Here is a 19,859-nt window from a genome sequence, read left to right on the forward strand (position 1 = left end):
TTAGGCCTCTTAGCATCACAAGTATGTCCCTTTTTATAAGGCCTCGCTTTGAAAAAGTGCATGCATGCAACCATTTCATTGGTTGCATTGAAAGTCATTGTTGTTGGTGCCATGACTGAGAAATTAATACACATCATGCGTGCTTTTTCATTGGTTGCATGCATGTGAGAGAGTGCATTGGGAGTGGAATGGAAGAATTAATGTGGGCAAATTACTATGTGTCTTGATCTAAGAGAAGTTGTCTTTAGGCCTAATAAACCCGGACGGAGGGAGTACACACCTGCGCCGGCGGGAACGGGTGGGGCATAGGATATGACTATCCTACCCTTTTTAATGAAGGGATAAGGGCTAATCCTAGCCCTTTGATGTGTTCAGAGGTTGTATCAGTGATTTTTCAAACCTTCGACCGCTGGCCACCTATAAATACTCGAAGCTCTCCAGCTTGAGAGCTCACACCCACACTCACGGTCCTAAACACTGAGCGGTAACACACAAGAGAGGAGAGAAAAATGTTTCCACTGTCAGCTTTGCCAAGATGCATCGCTCTCCGCTCAAAGCATGACAACAGCTACCTGCGCTCCGTGCACGACGAGAGCCAGGGCGGCAGTTTCATCGAGCTAAGCGCTGGCGACGGAGGCGTCATGAACCCGCGCTCCAGGTTCTACCTGGAGCCGTCCAAGGAGCACGACGGGCTCGTGCACGTCAGATGCTGCTACAACAACAAGTACTGGGTGCCACAGCAGCGCGTGCTTCACGGCAGCACTCGGTGGACTATTGGCACCGCAAATGAGCTGGAGGAGGACCTCTCCAAGCCGTCATGCACCCTGTTTAAGCACATCCCCGTCGCCGACGAGGAGGACTCCACCTGCAGGTTCTGTTTACTTCTGCAAATTTAACAATCATGGATCCGAGTCTAGAATACTTGCCTCCCTCGTGGGTAAGGTGTTCCTCCTCTTCTTCCTCCCTCGCCTCTCTTTCTGGCCGCCGGAGAGACGTGGAGGGAGGCCCCGCCCCTCATATTTTTGTACATTATCTTAGGTTTCTCTCCCAGAGGTTTCCACAGCTCCTTCCTTTTCTATTTATTTTCCCCTTCCGTGTCTGTATCCCTGCGCCGTCGGTTTGAGTTTGGGCTCGCGGAATTTGGTTCCCCTTTATCTTCATCTTCTACTCCGCTTTTGTTCGAGCGGGTAGCTGCAAAGGCAATGCAAGCTTCTCTGGCTATCTTCCTCGGTTGTGCTCGTCTCAGTCCGTTGATTTGCTTCATGTCCTTCTCATGCATCGGAAAGGGGCCTACTCCAGTCAATGGAAACAGCGCCAAATCAACGTTTGCCCCTCTAGTCTAACCTTCAGTTTGGAGGCCCGCCATGCGGTTCCGGTTCCGGGGAGGGAAGCGGTGCCGACAATGAGAAAGCTCGAACACAAGTTTGGATTTGCTGGTCCATTCAGGGGAATTTGACATCTTCCGATGGGTATGCTTCTTTCTTCAACATCTTTGCCTTTGGTATCTGCTTCTTCCCCCAGGTTTTATCTGAGGTCAGTCGGAGGATTCATGCCCTGAGGTTGACTTCTTTGTCTGTGGTGGCCATTCCATATAATCAGCTGGGATCATGCAACAAACAAACAAGCAAATAGAACTTTGATCCACTGTGCTGTACTAGGGTTATAAAAAATTATAATTAACAACGACCAGCTTATAAGAAGCCTCCTTTGTAATAAGCTCTGGTAAACTATGTTACTCCATGTCACCCACCAGAACGCCAACTTTTAACACCCCACCCATGTAGCTCCAGCGCTTCATTTTTACCTTGTTTCCCGTAGCAGCAGTGTACCAAAGCTATTTTAGTTTGAGTTGTTCATTCATCTTGAACTAATTAAGCTAGGGCTGAGATAGGTCGAACATGGTGACCTACTTAACGAGTGCGTATATTGATAATGCCTTGCTATTTTGATACTTCCTGTAGTATACAAGCGAAATCTGTGTACAGTAATTGTGAACTATGATCAATCATCAAATCATGCTTCCACAAGAGCTAAATACATATATTAATCAATATTGTAGCGCTCATAATATTAAAGAAATTTTAGATAAACAATTTTTTGATTAAATAATATTGTAGTGCTCATAATATTAAAGAAATTTCCGATGAACAAAATCAGTGTACTTTTTTAGTTTAGTTTGTGAAAAAATAAATAAATTTAATTAGCACTCCAAATTTGCGACAAAAAGCACCCACTCTTGAAGGGTAAAATTTCCTAAAAGTGCACACATTAGTTACATGCACATGTGCATAGCCTCTTTTTAATTCCGAAACCGATGTGCATACGGAACTACTACACACACGACACACACGACAAGCAGCCGACACTATCAAACGGTGAAGCAATGCTGCTGTCGTGCATCGGACGGCGCGATCTCCAGTGTCGTCTAGAAATCAAGTGTGTAGTGTCGTGTGTATAGCAGAATTCTTTTAATTATGGACCAACATGCTTTTTGTCTACGACTAATGTATCGAAACAATTAAGAATGAATTATGGAGCATCGCCGCATTTTAGCCTTGCCGTGGGCCATCCAGCTAGCCAAACCTCCCCGACACATGCAAAATTCTCTAAAAACATCTTATAACTATTTTTTCTATCTCTCGAACCCTTAATGTGATTTACGATCTATTTTTACTATTGGTTTCCTTGCGATTAGATCTTCAATACTAGATCCTTTGTCGATATATTTCGGTGATTTTTCTTCATCGGCAAATTGACAGTTTATTGTCAATTATTTGCCAGATTATATTCACTTAGTTACCAAATTATGATAACTTGGTTACCAGGTTACTTAATCTCAATCTTCGTGCATGTAAGAATTGTATTACACTACTTTTATGATACAATACCATCTTTCACTTGTTGGTAACATTTGAGAACTCCCTACCTACCTCTGCTTACCATTGGAATGCCTAAAACATGTCAAATTATTGTCTGGTAACCATAAACTATTATTGTGGCAATTGTTCGTTGCTAATATGGTGGTGATGAAATATACCATCAAAACATGCCAACATGGGGTCTTGTTATGATGCCCTCGTCAAGATAAACTCACCAGTGAAGAGGATTGCTAATCGGATTAAGGGTTGTGAGATAAACCATTTGAAATAAAATCAAATTTGGCAAATAATGCAATGATGTCAACATGAAGTGGAAAATTCACGAAGATATGCCCGTGCCCTAGCGGAGAGTTTCCATTTGGCCAATGCAGTGAGACAATTTTGGGGACATGCACCCGATAGAATTTGCGACCAATTAAATGTGATTTAACATAACAAATGCATATTCGTTGCAAAAGGGTTAATTATTAAATTAAGTACTAGATGCTTTTTCTTCCACTTAAAATTAATATTGAGGAGCCATACAATACAAGAGTTATTTATATTCCTTCTTATCAGTAATTTGTGAACTCTATTTGTGGTTTTCCCTCCTAGAACACTAAGATACATAAAAAAAATTGTTTGATGAAAGTTCTACTACTTATTTATCCATGTCTATTTTTCTCAGAGCCAACACTCACTTATAGAATAATAAGTTGATCATGAGAAATGCATACTTGGAGTGCATAACATACTTTTAATTGCATCTATACATTACACTCACATGTTTTTCTCTTCCACATACTGTTAGATGATTTCACTATTGTCTTTACAAACATAACAAAAAACTATATGTTTAATATCAGATTTTATTCTTTAGTTAGTATTAGTTGTTACTTTCTACCATTCCCTGGAAACTGCCCCTAGCCACAAGAAAATAAGCCTTGAATCAAGATCATATGAGCCAATTAATAAGAATGATGGATTAATACGGTGTCGTTGGTGTGTATTACCTAGATTAGAAAAAAGAATCTGGTAGCATATACTTCCTACACATGACAACATGCAAACTCATGGGAAATTACCCGTGTAACAGTTGTTGAAAAAAGAGTAAGGAAATACCATATTATAGCGCTTTTGAATCCTGTTACAACATGTTAAAATCCACTAATATCATTCTTTTGTGTCCAAATGCATGCCTATATGGGGTTTATCACTGCTTCTTAATTCCTTATCTTGTACAAGCACTGCAAATAAATTGTTGTTTTCTTATCAATCGTGACTCTAAGAAGGCATCTTCTAGCTAGGCTCGTGGGAACTTTTGAATACGTGCTGCTTTGTTTAAATAAATAGCCTCATGTTTTGGTGTATTTCAACCTGCAATGATACAGCCTGACTCTCGTGTTTACCTTCCCCGTCTTATGTTTGCAATTGTTTATTTATACATGACAGGTTCCTCCATTCCCAGCTAGGAAAATATGCTTGCGTGAAATCAAGTTCTGATATGTCCAAACGTCCCTACTTGCATATAGCACACGAAGAAGCTGATCAAGATAATCTCCTTCGTGCCTTCACTATCCTTGATGTGTCGGAACAGAAGCAGTTGCCTACTTATCTTGCTTTCAAAGGTGACAATGGGCAGTTCCTTGGCGCGAAGATCGTCGAGGGTTATAATTATCTTGAATATTCCCAAACAGATATTGGAGATCCAAGTGTGTTGCATAAAGTTTTCACAAATAAAGATGGAGTTGTCCGTATAAAATCCAACTATTTTGATAGGTTTTGGAGGCGGAGCCCAAATTGGATCTGGGCTGATTCAAGTGACACCACCCACAACAACCTTGACACATTATTCAAGGTGACCACTGGGCCTGACTTCATTGCACTGCAAAACTTGGGCAACAACAATTTCTGTAAAAGGTTAACCACAGAAGGGAAAACAAGTTGCCTCAATGCTGGTATTGGTTCCATCACAGTTGAAGCAAGAATGCAGTGCTATGAACCAGTTGTTTCTCGAGACATAGATGATATTCATTTTAGCCTAGATGAAGCTAAGATCTATACCAAGGATGTTGAGGGTCTGGATAGTCAAATTGTTGAAAACAAGACCACTACAACAAACAAAACCAAAATGGCCTTCACATACACACATACCGTGGCGAGTACCTGGAGTTCTACTGTTTCAATGAAGATAGGCATCAAAACCAACCTTAAAGCCGGAGTTCCATTTATAGTTGACGGAAAAATTGAGGTGAGCACTGAATTTAGTGGATCATATACCTGGGGAAAAACCGAAACTGAACAAAAACAAGTTAGCAAACAAATTGATGTTGAAGTTCCTCCAATGAAGAAAGTGACAGTAAAAGCGATTGGATCAAATGGTGTCTGTGATATTCCTTTCTCATACAAGCAAAGGGATATTTTGACCAATGGAGATGAAGTTACCCAGGAATTCACCGATGGCATGTATTTTGGTGTTAAAACATCCAGTATCACGTTCCATACCACAGAAGAAGACCTGTGAGGAGGACTGAAGAGGCATGCATGGGCCATGACATGTGAAACCTACATCATATGTATTACCTAAATAAAGATGTAGTGAACAACTGAACATGCATGTATGCATGGGTCGTGGCTTTTGTTTCTGGTTTGAGTTTTTTATATCCTTCCTATGTGTTTGGAATAAGCGGCTGTGTCTGTGAGCATCAACCTAGTTGTGTGGTGTCCTTGATAAAACATTAGTTCAGTTTGTATTCCGTTTGGCGAAACACCCAATATTAATATAATTTGTTGTTGTGTGATTTGCAATCTCTACGAGTTTTGAGTGGGTATATAATCTAGTGCTGGTGTCTGTGTACTAATTTGTTGAGCCACTGTTTCTTTAATTCTAAAACTGCATTGGGGATTTTCCGCACTGTTTTGAATCAAAACTAAATAAATATGTTGAGCTACTTTATTGCCAGTTTACTTATTTATTTTTCAATGGTGGCGTTACTGAAGTATTTTTCAAGGGAGGGACGGGGGCCTCCTCCCTGCGCCCCCGTCGTGGCCTCCTCCCCCACCCTGCGCGCCCGCCGGTCTCCCTCCAACCCGCGCGCCTGCCGGCCACCCACGCCCCAGTTCACGCCGGCTACCCCCGCCCCCAGCTCGCGCCGGCCACCCCCGCCCCATATCATGCCAACCTCCCTCGCCCCATCTCGCTCCGGCAGCCTACCCACACCATCACCACCAGCATGGAAGGCGGCCTCATCGCTCCGCCTCCCTCTCTCGCCCCCTTTTCCATCCAAGCTCCGGCCGCAGCCCCGCCCCTCAGTGGTGCAAGCACGGTGGTGTCGTCCCACTGACCTAGGTTCGACCACTTTTTGGGTTGAATTTAGCGTCTTGCATTCCCTCTTAATATAATGATGTAGAATTCCTTCTCAGTTGGTCTAGTTTTTTTCGTTCTAAGACAATCTTTTTGGACGACGGGAGTACTATCTATCCTTTGCATGCTTTGGTACCGTGAATGTAACACTTTCAAGACAGGCTAGAAGCAATTCACTAGCTGATGGAAATAAAAAAAATCCTTACATAGAAATTTCTATCAATGGTAACAAGTTTAATTCACCATGGAAGCAAATTCATTGATAGAAGGAAGCACATATAATTCCACACCTTGTCTGGTGTCGAAGCAAAGTTACAGATATCAATAAAAATGGAAAGTCACAGAAAAATCAATTTGGAAGAAATAATAATGGAATCCAAATTTCCGTCCTAATAAGGAAGCAAACAATCTGACGTGGGAACAGAGACTCACGTGATTTACGGAAGCAGTTATGGACCTGATTTATGTGAGTAGTTGTTAGGAAGCAAACCAATCATAATTAATCTAAAATGGGAACTAATTCCGGTGGGTAATACAGTTGTGATTGCTCAGCATTTTGAGGGAAGTGAAGAAGAGGCTTTGGTTGACGGGGGCACGCCGCAAAAAAGTCTGAACAGGAAGAAGCTAAAAGGAACAGATGGAGAGGCAGTTACAAAAAAATCTGATAATACATCGGCGACCTCCGAACAGGGGGATCGCCGGAAGCAATGAAAACCTTAGCATGGAACTGTCGTGGAATGCTTTCGTCTACGGCAGTTCGAGAGCTCTTGAAGCTCCAAGAGCGTGTGAAAGCGGATGTAATTTTTTTATCAGAATCACATTTAAATAAGGACAAGGCAGTAGGATTGAGGGTTAAGCTAGGTTTTGATTTCTTTCACTTGGTGGGCAGTGATGGCCGTTCTGGTGGACTTGTGCTCTTTTATAATTCAGTTAATGAAGTGGTCTTGAATTACTCTTCCGACAATTTTTTTGACGGCATAGTGAAGGATGGTGACAATCCATCATGGCGGCTAACTGGGTTCTATGGGGAACCAATTTGGGAAAGGAAGCACCTCTCGTGGACATGCTTGCGTGATCTTCATAATAACAATGCGGGGCCTTGGTTAGTGCTTGGCGATTTTAATGAAATAATCACTACAAGTGAGAAAGAAGGAGGTAATTTTCGGCCTCAACACTACATGCAGGAGTTCAGGGATTGTATTGATGATTGTGGCTTGCAAGAGGTCATGGTGATAGGAGACTTGTTCACTTGGAGTCGGGGGCCTATTAGAGAGAGGCTCGATAGGGCCTTATGCAACGAGTTATGGGCAAGAAAATTTCCATATGCAGGCTTGGTACATGAGCATCATATACATTCAGATCACAGGCCGATTCTCCTTGACACTGAATATTATAAACCAATGATGGGTCTACAGCAGAAGCGCAACCGTATGTTCGAAGCGCGCTGGCTGAACGAAGAGACAGTAAACGAGATCATTAGTTCGGCATGGGAACGGGCCAAATTGGCAGGGCTAGGTCCCCCGCTTTCTGTCCGAACTAACGCAGTTCTCACTGACCTGCTTGAATGGGATCGAGAGACACTCAAGAGCCCAAAGAAGAGAATAAACAAGCTTAAGAAGGAAATAGAGAAACTAAGGCGTGGTCCTAATACTTTTGAAGCGCGACAAAAGATGAAAGAGCTTCAGGTTCTTGTTGAGAACTTGTTGGATCAGGAGGAGATGATATGGCTCCAGCGTGGGCGCGCTAACTGGCTACTTCATGGCGACCGGAACACAACTTTCTTTCACAGAGCAGCAGCAGCGTGGAAGAAAAGGAACTGCATTAAAAAACTACTAGAGATACAGGAGTGTGGAAAGAAAATGATGATGATATAAAGACCATTATATCCGGATACTTCACTGAGCTATTCACTTTGCATGTTCAAAATCCGGACCATAATGTGTTGTCTTTAGTGAAAAGAAGAGTAACAGATCCTATGAATGATGCTCTTATGGCACCTTACACGGCTGAGGAGGTTAGGAAGGCACTATTCTCCATTGGTGATTTTAAAGCACCAGGGCCGGATGGTTTACATGCAGTCTTTTACAAAAGATTCTGGCCAATGCTTGGGGACGATCTAGTCATGGAGGTGTTAAATGCAGTCAACTCTCATGAGGTGCCACGTGGTTGGAATGACACTATCATTGTAATGATTCCTAAGGTAAATACACCTGAGAAAGTCTCACAGTTTAGACCTATAAGCTTATGCAATGTGGTCTACAAAACTATCTCTAAGATGATTGCTGCTAGGCTAAAAAATGTACTTCCAGAAATTATAAGTCCTACACAAAGTGCCTTTGTCCCAGGGAGGCTTATTACCGATAATGTTCTGATTGCATATGAAAGTCTCCATGCTATTAAACAGAGAAGAGCGGGCAAGGAGGGCTGGTGTGCGGTAAAACTAGATATGCACAAAGCCTATGACCGTGTTGAGTGTGTGTTCTTGGAAGCAATCTTGCTGAAACTGGGTTTCAAACCTGATTGGGTCAGAATGATAATGGCATGTGTGTCTTCGGTGGAGTACAAAGTGACATATAATTCAGTTGAATCGGAAACGATCAAACCTTCTCGTGGACTTCGACAGGGAGATCCCTTGTCACCATATTTATTCCTGCTATGTACAGAGGGACTTACAGCCTTGTTAAATCATGCAGAGCAATCAGGAGAGTTAGTGGGAGTTAAGGTTTGTCGTGATGCACCGTCGGTCACCAACCTCTTATTTGCTGATGATTCATTAATTCTCATGAAAGCTAATGTACAAAATGCCACTTGTTTGAAATCACTACTAGACTTATACTGTGGTGCCTCAGGTCAGCTAGTAAGTGTGGATAAATCGAGCATTTTCTTCAGTCCTAGCACAGATATTAACATGAAGGCTCAGGTTTGTGGCACACTTAATATAATGACAGAGGCCATCAATGATAAGTATTTGGGTTTGCCTGCTACCCTGGGTTTGGATAAAAGCGATAGCTTCCAATATTTGATTGATCGTTTAATCTTGAGACTTACTGGATGGAAAGAAAAGTGCCTGTCTTCTGGAGGTAAGGAAGTGCTTATTAAGTCTGTTGCACAAGCCATACCATCTTATGCGATGTCGGTCTTCAAAATTCCTAAAAAATATTGCAAAGGAATCACATATGCGATATCACGTTTTTGGTGGGGTGGTGATGCGTCACACAAGAGAATGCACTGGTTTGCTTGGTGGAAGATGTGCATACCGAAGAGCAGAGGAGGTATGGGTTTTCGAGACATTCACTGCTTCAATCTGGCTCTATTGGCAAAACAAGCATGGAGGCTTATTGATGATCCTGAGTCACTATGTGCAAAGATTCTCAAAGCAAAGTATTACCCAAATGACGATCTTATGAATGTGGGGTTGAGGAAGAAGGCCTCCTACACATGGCAAAGTATAATGGCAGGAGTGGACACCTTGAAGCACGGCACAATCTGGAGAGTGGGCGATGGACAAAAAATTAAAACTTGGGAAGATTGCTGGATCCCACAATCACCATCCAAAAAAGTTATCTCCACTAGAGGTAACCACTTGTTATCCCGTGTATCTGAGCTAATTGATCCTGCATCGGGGGAGTGGGATAGGCAGCTTGTGTACCAAACTTTTTGTCATGTTGATGCCCAGAGAATACTTGCTATCCCACTGCCTATATATGAAATGTCAGACTTCTTGGCATTGAGCTTGACAAAGACAGGGGGTTTCTCGGTAAGATCCGCATATCATGCTGTTTGGGAGGCCCAGTTTGGTCACCATCTGCACGCTGGCTGTAGCTCATTAGCGCCTAAACCCACTTGGAAATCTCTTTGGGGGCTGAATTGTCCTGCAAAAATTAAAAATTTTGTTTGGAGAGTGATCCACAACGCTATTCCATGCCGGGCGTTATTGGCGGATAGACATATCAAGATAAAAGCCCATTGTCCCTCTTGCAACCTAGGCCCTAAGACCATTCGACACTTGTTGTTTGAGTGCCCAGTCGCCACCGAGGTTTGGAAGCTGCTTGGATTGCATGAGGTAACCACTAAAGCCCTGGTTTTGGACAGATCTGGGGAAGTAACTTTAGAATTCCTTCTCAATCTTCCAGATAATCATATCCATGTGTTGGGACTCCCCAAATTCAGAGAAACAATTGCCACTTGCTGCTGGTTTTTGTGGTGGGAAAGAAGAAAGCTAACACACGGAGGAGTAAAGCTTAATGCTTCACAGATCAGTGTAGCGGTGAGATCACTTGCTGCTAACTATATTAATGCTTATTCTCCAAAACCAAAGATCCGACAGGCTGGCTGGATGAGGCCGAGGAATGGGTACGTCAAGCTGAATGTGGATGCGGGGTTCGACCATGATTCGCTCGAGGGATCTGTGGGGGCTATCATTAGAGACCACAATGGTAATTTCGTGGCAGCGGCCAATGAAAAACTGAACATATGCTATGATGCAATTACCGCAGAAGCAACTGGAGTAAGGTTTGGCTTGAATCTAGCCCGTGCCGCTGGATGCAACAAGATCGAGTTAAATTCGGATAGTCTTGAGGTCATCAATGCGCTTAAAGAAGGGAGTTCTTCTTCGATTGCCAGTGCCATCTTTGATGACTGTTTTTTTATGTCCTTAGATTTTACTCATATCATCTTTGAGCACTGCTGTAGAGATAACAATAAAGTAGCTCATGAGTTAGCTAGAGTAGTTAAATTCAATCCTCCTGGTGTTTGGCTGGATACAGCCCTGGGGGCGGTTATCCCCCTGATTGTTTCTGATGCTACTATTTTAGCTAATTAATAAAGGAGGTGTTGAATGTCAAAAAAAATCTAAAATGGGAAACACTTCCTATCTATAGTCTGAAAAAACACCAGCGTCAGACCACTCCTATGTCGTTGATTCAGTTGAAATCTGACGCTCAAGACTCTGCTTCTACCCGCAAAATATCCCATCGGACTAATAACCACCTCCACCACCACCCACAAACATCTCTCCCTAATCGCTAGCGATTGGAATCGTCCCTAATCTCACGCATGACCCCGAGATCCTCCTCCACATCGCACGCGTAGCTCCCAGCTCGCCTCGCCCAGATCTCCTTCTACCCGCCTCACACACAACTTTCTTCTTCTTTCTTCTTCGCCTAGCAGCTCGGCGACCCCTGCTCACCGACGAGCTCGACGCCTGCACCCTGCTCTCCGACGAGCTCGCAACTGAACTCACCGTCACCCTTACCTCCACCGTGATCTCCCCCCGCTCCACTTGCTGGACTCCGATCCACCACGTCGGAGTGGCATCTCAGTTCATGAACAAAGCAAAGCACGAATGGCATATCGCAGGTGTGGCCACCACATTATTTGAGTCCTCTTTTCTTGGTACTTTTTAATCATGTACAATACTAGTTGATTCCTAACATAAATTTTTTTGTTTGATATCTAGATGACAATACCTCGGTTTATGCCACATTTGCGGGTGTGAATTTGTGCAGTCCAGTACGTATTGGATCACTATAAATCATCCACAATTTTTTTGTGAATTGGGTAGGTGCATCACACAAATATGCCTCCTCGGTTGGCAGCAATATTAGTATTTGTGCCATTTTTTCAGTTTAGATGCGTTTATCCATCTAGTTAGGATGAGTCGAATTGACAAAACACATTTTCGTTCTTCCTACTAGGAGAGTTATTAATAGTGTCATGGATAAATTCGAGGATTTTCACCTCATCGCTGTCTATATATGTTCGCAGATGACCGTAGCACATGCCGTAAGTTGGACGGAATCAGCCTCCATACCTCATCATCTGATCTATGTTCTGATTCTCCTCATCCTACAGAAATTATGTTGAGATTGCATCCATTCCACGCTTCATATACATATTACTTTTGTATTATCAGTCCGTACAACCTGCTGCTTATTTATGTTGCTAAAGCTTTGTCACCGAGTCCTGTATGCTTCATACATATCAAACTTGTGCTTCGGCGTTGCGTTTAATTTTGCTTCATCTCCATGCATCATACATGCTTGTAAGTATCATGTTTTTACTTAATCAACAACAAATTTAATAAATGGATGGATCGTGGTTTCTATTGTGGTTTCCATTTGCCATAGGAACATTTTCACTATTTTAAGCATTATATAGTTCTTCACCGCTCTTGGATTTGTTCATCGAATTATATTAACTCTGTCACATGATTATGTCCCGGATTGAAGGAAGCATAGAAGCAGGTAGTAAGATGCAACATATCTTTTCACACGTTCTTTGCACTTTTGCTTGCAGTTCATGTCATTGCCGTAGATGGTGCAATGCTTCGCGATCACCATGGAAGCACATTCTTGGTTTAACTGAGACAAATTTTCACCATTGTGGAAACATATCCCCAAGTAGTTTAAAATATGTATTTTCCCTTTTGATGGAAACAAATCTATGTTTGGATGAAAGCAGTTTTATGATATATGAAAATAGTATCATAATGATTTAGAAGAAAAAGTATACCTTTGGAAGCATGGCGTCTGCATTGTGCTAGAGCGATGCAAAACCTGGTCATATTCATCATTTTTGCAGTACGAAAGCAAATCCGATTTTTAGATGCAAGCACCAAATTCTTTGGAAACAATTTCCCATTTCATTGGATGCAAATACCAGATTCTATGGAAGTGAATTTCCAATTTAATTTGACAAATACCAAATTTCATGGCATTGCCAGCTTGTCCCATGCGTCGCCATCACTGTTGTCTGCATTGTGCGTAGAGCTCAAGGCACACATAACTTGTGATCGGTTCTGGTTGTTGTGGCCATAGAAGAAATTAATATGACATGTTGAAACTCTGAAATTCTAAATGGATCGAAGCAATCTCTGGTTACTATGGAAGCAATGTTCACGGACCAATGAAATAAACAAAATCTAATTCACCGGTTGCAATGGAAGCACTTTGTGCGATTGATCAAATCACAAATTTCAACTAGATGGAAGTAATTCCCCATTTTTCGGAAGCAAATTCTAATATTTTTTGAAGAAGTGTTTGATGTAAACAAATTTTAATTTTGTGAGAGCTCTATTATGGTACAGCCAAACTAACTTTCTAGTCGCTTGAAACATATAAACATATTTTTGTCTGGGTGCACTGGAAACAAATATGGTGGAACTAGATAGAAGCGATTGTCAGTTTCCGTGGAAGCAAAATTTTCTGCTGACTGAAGCAAACAATTTCTAAACGATGGAAGAAACCTCCATTCACGTGTGTAACATAGCCGCCGCCTCCTCCTCTTCCACAAAAAAGCTAGCGTTTCTGCCTCCCGCCGCCACAGGTCCGCCTCCTCTCCGGTGGCCCTAGGGCCATGGAGGCGCGGTTGATCTCGGCAAGGGCCCGCGGGAGGGCTCCGTTTTTTGTCGTTTCTTTCAGTTTTGTTAGGGTTTGTGTCCTGCTCAGGAAGACGAGATGGCGGCGGCTCCCTGAAGATGGAATAAAGGTCTCCCTGCCTAGCCCCCGTTCTGGTGGTGCGTCTAGCATCGTTGGTGGGCGTGTGGAGGTGTGTCTCCGGTGGATCTATCTTTGGTGGATTTGCTCAGATCTCGTCATTGTTTGTCTACGTTCGTGTGTCTTTGGATTGGATCTTTCTGATCTACACTATTCTTCATCTGCGGCGGTTGATGTTCTGGTGCGCTGGTCCTACGGGGCCTTACCGCGACGACTTCCTGACTGTCTACTACAACAAGTTGTGCCCGACTCCGGCGATGAAGCGGCGATGACGGCGGCGCGCCTTCGGCTCGCTTCAGTGCTGGTAGTCGTCGTTAGGTGGTCTACGGATCTGGATGTAATTTCTATTATTTCTGGTATTCGTTGTAATGCCATGATTGAAGATGAATAGATCAGAAATTTTCTCGCAAAAAAAGGAAGAAACCTCCATTGGCAAATCAATTCTAACCTGGTGGAAGCAATCTGTATTTCGCTGGAAATAATTTCAAGAGGCGGGAGAAAAAAGAAGATATCTCAGATAAAATTACACTCGACATATGGAATGGAATCAAATTGTATGGACTTTTCAACAATACACATATAAAGCCTGTAGAGGAAAGATGAGCAGAAATCACGGAGAGCCTTTCGTGGCGACGGGAGGGCGACGCCCATCCTACCGAGATGCTGGCCTGCCGGCGGTCTACTCCGGTGACCAGGGCCGAGATCCGTTTGGATACGACGGAGAAAGGGGTCCAGGGATGATTGTGGACTCACTGGGCATGAGGGAGGCATGGCTCCGAACAAGGAAGCGATGCAGAAAATCGCCATGGAAAGGAAGAAGAGCGGAGAGAAACGATCTGGGATCCCGAGAAAAGGCCAAGCAATTCATGGTATAGCCATGTGGAGAATCAGGGACAGACTCCATGCCATGCGCAACGATCTAGCCGCGGTCTAGGAGGAAATTGCAGGGGTGGGGTGATCCATATGCCCCCCGAAGAAAAGGACACAGATCCCCCTAATAAGAACAGAGGATTCCCAGAATCAGTAGAGGGGGGAACGGATCAATCTAGAGGCAATGCATCAGTAGCGAATCCGGCAGTATCGCTGAGATCAGATGGGAGGATGACTACAAATAATGGAGGATACAGAGAGAAAATCACAACCCCAGCTACGTCCCTCCCCGTTGGCATCCCGTTCGAGTGCGCCCTTCCTCTGGCTATGGCAAACAGGGAATCCCGCAAGGACAAGGCACCAATGGAGGAAGCAGGCGCCGGCCTGGCTGGAAGTAACCAGGCGGGGATGATGCTTCGTGGCGACTCCTCCCATTCCCAGGGAGGTAGGGCAGCCATCAGGAGGCTCGAAGCGGGGGGCGACATTGTTGCGCCTCGGTTCCGGACGCACTTCAACCGCCGGGGTGAGAGTGTGGTGGAGCCGGACCTGTCAAAGGAGCGCGCGGCCATGAGATTCCGCTGGGTAGCCGTGGGCCTCTTCTTCTCGCCTCTGCCTTTCAGCAATGAAGGGCTATTCGGAGAGCTCAAGGGCAAGTGGGGTCTGCGGGGAGGCATGGACTACAAACCCTTGAAGAACAACCGCTTCCTCATCGAGTTCGAGCGCGAGGGTGATCGGCGCTTCATCCTCGACAACGGCCCTTAGACTCACTAGGGGGATGCTTTCCTCATGGTCTCTGTTGATGGAGGTGCCCCCGGGCGAAGTGGAGGTTGCACACATGCCGATCTGGGTGCGTGTCCACGACATACCTCCGATCATGCTAGATGAAAGTGTTGCATGGAAGCTCGGTGCAGAGTTGGGAGAGGTGCTGGAGGTCGACACTGATACTAGGGGTAAGATATGGGGGGATTTCATTAGAATTCGCATTAATCATGATGTAGATGAACCCCTTAGAGACACGATAAAATCTAGAGATATCCCTAGTGATAAGGTTTTTTCCCTAGAGTGTAAGTATGAAAGAGTTCCTCGATTATGTGGTTATTGTGGGTACCTAGGGCATGGCCAACGCGATTGTAAGTTGCCGGAGGACCTCCATGAGATGAGGTTCACGGCAATAATCTGAGCCTCCCCTTATAAGAAAAGCAACAGTAGAGGTGGCTGTTGGGGAACGTAGTAATTTCAAAAAATTTCCTACGCACACGCAAGATCATGGTGATGCATAGCAACGAGAGGGGAGAGTGTTGTCTACGTACCCTCGTAGACCGAAGCGGAAGCGTTGACGCAACGTAGAGGAAGTAGTCGTACGTTTCCCGATCCGACCGATCCAAGCACCGTTACTCCGGCACCTCCGAGTTCTTAGCACACGTACAGCTCGATGACGCTCCCCGGGCTCCGATCCAGCAAAGCTTCGGGGATGAGTTCCGTCAGCACAACGGCGTGGTGACGATGATGATGTTCTACCGACGCAGGGCTTCGCCTAAGCACTACAACGATATGACCGAGGTGGAATATGTTGGAAGGGGGCACCGCACACGGCTAAGGAACGATCATGAGGATCAACTTGTGTGTTCTAGGGTGCCCCCTTGCCTCCGTATATAAAGGATCCAAGGGGGTGCAGCCGGCCTAGAGGAGGCGCGCAGGAGGAGTCCTACTCCTATCGGGAGTAGGACTCCCCCCCCCCTTTCCTTGTCCAAGTAGGAGAGGTAGGAGAAGAAAAGGAAAAAGGGGGGGCGCCGCCCCTCCCTCCTTGTCCAATTCGGACTAGGGGAGAGGGGGCGTGCGGCCTGCCCAGGCAGCCCCTTCCTCTTCTCCACTTTAGGCCCATGAGGCCCATTAACCCCCCGGGGGGTTCCGGTAACCCCCCGGTGCTCCGGTTTTATCCGAAACTTCTCCGGAACGCTTCCGATGTCCGAATATAGTCGTCCAATATATCAATCTTTATGTCTCGACCATTTCGAGACTCCCCGTCATGTCCGTGATCACATCCGGGACTCCGAACTAACTTCGGTACATCAAAATGCATAAACTCATAATAACTGTCATCGTAACGTTAAGCGTGCGGACCCTACGGTTCGAGAACAATGTAGACATGACTGAGAAAAATCTCCGGTCAATAACCAATAGCGGGACCTGGATGCCCATATTGGCTCCTACATATTCTACGAAGATCTTTATCGGTCAGACCGCATAACAACATACGTTGTTCCCTTTGTCATCGGTATGTTACTTGCCCGAGATTCGATCGTCGGTATCCAATACCTAGTTCAACCTCGTTATCGGCAAGTCTCTTTACTCGTTCAGTAATGCATCATCTCGCAACTAACTCATTAGTTGCATTGCTTGCAAGGCTTATGTGATGTGCATTACCGAGAGGGCCCAGAGATACTTCTCCGACAATCGGAGTGACAAATCCTAATCTCAAAATACGCCAACCCAATATGTACCTGTGGAGACACCTGTAGAGTACCTTTATAATCACCCATTTATGTTGTGACGTTTGGTAGCACACAAAGTGTTCCTCCAGCAAACGGGAGTTGCATAATCTCATAGTCATAGGAACATGTATAAGCCATGAAGAAAGCAACAGCAACATACTAAACGATCGGGTGCTAAGCTAATGGAATGGATCATATCAATCAGATCATTCACCTAATGATGTGATCTCGTTAATCAAATAACAACTCTTTGTTTATGGTTAGGAAACATAACCATCTTTGATTAACGAGCTAGTCAAGTAGAGGCATACTAGTGACACTCTGTTTGTTTATGTATTCACACATGTATTATGTTTCCGGTTAATACAATTCTAGCATAAATAATAAACATTTATCATGATATAAGAAAATAAATAATAACTTTATTATTGCCTCTAGGGCATATTTCCTTCAGTCTCCCACTTGCACTAGAGTCAATAATTTAGATTACACTGTAATGATTCTAACTCCCATGGAGCCTTGGTGCTGATCATGTTTTGCTCGTGGAAGAGGCTTAGTCAATGGGTCTGCAACATTCAGATCCGTATGTATCTTGCAAATCTCTATGTCTCCCACCTGGACTAGATCCCGGATGGAATTGAAGCGTCTCTTGATGTGCTTGGTTCTCTTGTGAAATCTGGATTCCTTTGCCAAGGCAATTGCACCAGTATTATCACAAAAGATTTTCATTGGACCCGATGCACTAGGTATGACACCTAGATCGGATATGAACTCCTTCATCCAGACTCCTTCGTTTGCTGCTTCCGAAGCAGCTATGTACTCCGCTTCACATGTAGATCCCGCCACAACGCTTTGTTTAGAACTGCACCAACTGACAGCTCCACCGTTTAATGTAAACACGTATCCGGTTTGCGATTTAGAATCGTCCGGATCAGTGTCAAAGCTTGCATCAACGTAACCGTTTACGATGAGCTCTTTGTCACCTCCATATACGAGAAACATATCCTTAGTCCTTTTCAGGTATTTCAGGATGTTCTTGACCGCTGTCCAGTGATCCACTCCTGGATTACTTTGGTACCTCCCTGCTAAACTTATAGCAAGGCACACATCAGGTCTAGTACACAACATTGCATACATGATAGATCCTATGGCTGAAGCATAGGGAACATTTTTCATTTTCTCTCTATCTTCTGCAGTGGTCGGGCATTGAGTCTGACTCAACTTCACACCTTGTAACACAGGCAAGAACCCTTTCTTTGCTTGATCCATTTTGAACTTCTTCAAAATCTTGTCAAGGTATGTGCTCTGTGAAAGTCCAATTAAGCGTCTAGATCTATCTCTATAGATCTTTATGCCTAATATGTAAGCAACTTCACCGAGGTCTTTCATTGAAAAACTCTTATTCAAGTATCCCTTTATGCTATCCAGAAATTCTATATCATTTCCAATTAGTAATATGTCATCTACATATAATATCAGAAATGCTACAGAGCTCCCACTCACTTTCTTGTAAATACAGACTTCTCCGAAAGTCTGTATAAAACCAAATGCTTTGATCACACTATCAAAGCGTTTATTCCAACTCCGAGAGGCTTGCACTAGTCCATAAATGGATCGCTGGAGCTTGCACACTTTGTTAGCTCCTTTTGGATCGACAAAACCTACCGGTTGCATCATATACAACTCTTCTTCCAGAAATCCATTCAGGAATGCAGTTTTGACATCCATCTGCCAAATTTCATAATCATAAAATGCAGCAATTGCTAACATGATTCGGACGGACTTAAGCATCGCTACGGGTGAGAAGGTCTCATCGTAGTCAACCCCTTGAACTTGTCGAAAACCTTTTGCGACAAGTCGAGCTTTGTAGACAGTAACATTACCGTCAGCGTCAGTCTTCTTCTTGAAGATCCATTTATTCTCAATTGCTTGCCGACCATCGGGCAAGTCATACAAAGTCCAGACTTTGTTCTCATACATGGATCCCATCTCAGATTTCATGGCTTCAAGCCATTTTGCGGAATCTGGGCTCACCATCGCTTCTTCATAGTTCGTAGGTTCATCATGATCTAGTAGCATGACTTCCAGAACAGGATTACCGTACCACTCTGGTGCGGATCTTACTCTGGTTGATCTACAAGGTTCAGTAGTATCTTGTTCTGAAGTTTCATGATCATTATCATTAGCTTCCTCACTAATTGGTGTAGGTGTCGCAGAAACAGGTTTCTGTGATGTACTACTTTCCAATAAGGGAGCAGGTACAGTTACCTCGTCAAGTTCTACTTTCCTCCCACTCACTTTTTTCGAGAGAAACTCCTTTTCTAGAAAGGATCCATTCTTAGCAACGAATGCCTTGCCTTCGGATCTGTGATAGAAGGTGTACCCAACAGTCTCCTTTGGGTATCCTATGAAGACACATTTCTCCGATTTGGGTTCGAGCTTATCAGGTTGAAGCTTTTTCACATAAGCATCGCAGCCCCAAACTTTAAGAAACGACAACTTTGGTTTCTTGCCAAACCATAGTTCATAAGGCATCGTCTCAACGGATTTTGATGGTGCCCTATTTAACGTGAATGCGGCCGTCTCTAAAGCATAACCCCAAAACGATAGCGGTAAATCAGTAAGAGACATCATAGATCGCACCATATCTAGTAAAGTACGATTACGACATTCGGACACACCATTACGCTGTGGTGTTCCGGGTGGCGTGAGTTGCGAAACTATTCCGCATTGTTTCAAATGTACACCAAACTCGTAACTCAAATATTCTCCTCCACGA

General features: G+C 44.0%; 1 protein-coding gene across 1 annotated transcript; it reads left to right on the forward strand.

The window, feature by feature from the left end:
• Positions 1-467: 467 nt before the first annotated feature.
• On the forward strand, positions 468-5,659 carry LOC123186589 (uncharacterized). The gene is made up of 2 exons (XM_044598329.1): positions 468-871; positions 4,311-5,659. The coding sequence occupies exons 1-2, from the start codon at positions 510-512 to the stop codon at positions 5,380-5,382; spliced, it is 1,434 nt and encodes a 477-aa protein (XP_044454264.1). The 5' UTR covers positions 468-509; the 3' UTR covers positions 5,383-5,659.
• The last annotated feature ends 14,200 nt before the right edge of the window (positions 5,660-19,859 follow it).

This window comes from Triticum aestivum, chromosome 2A, assembly GCF_018294505.1.
Source record: "Triticum aestivum cultivar Chinese Spring chromosome 2A, IWGSC CS RefSeq v2.1, whole genome shotgun sequence".
NCBI classification, from domain to species: domain Eukaryota; kingdom Viridiplantae; phylum Streptophyta; class Magnoliopsida; order Poales; family Poaceae; genus Triticum; species Triticum aestivum.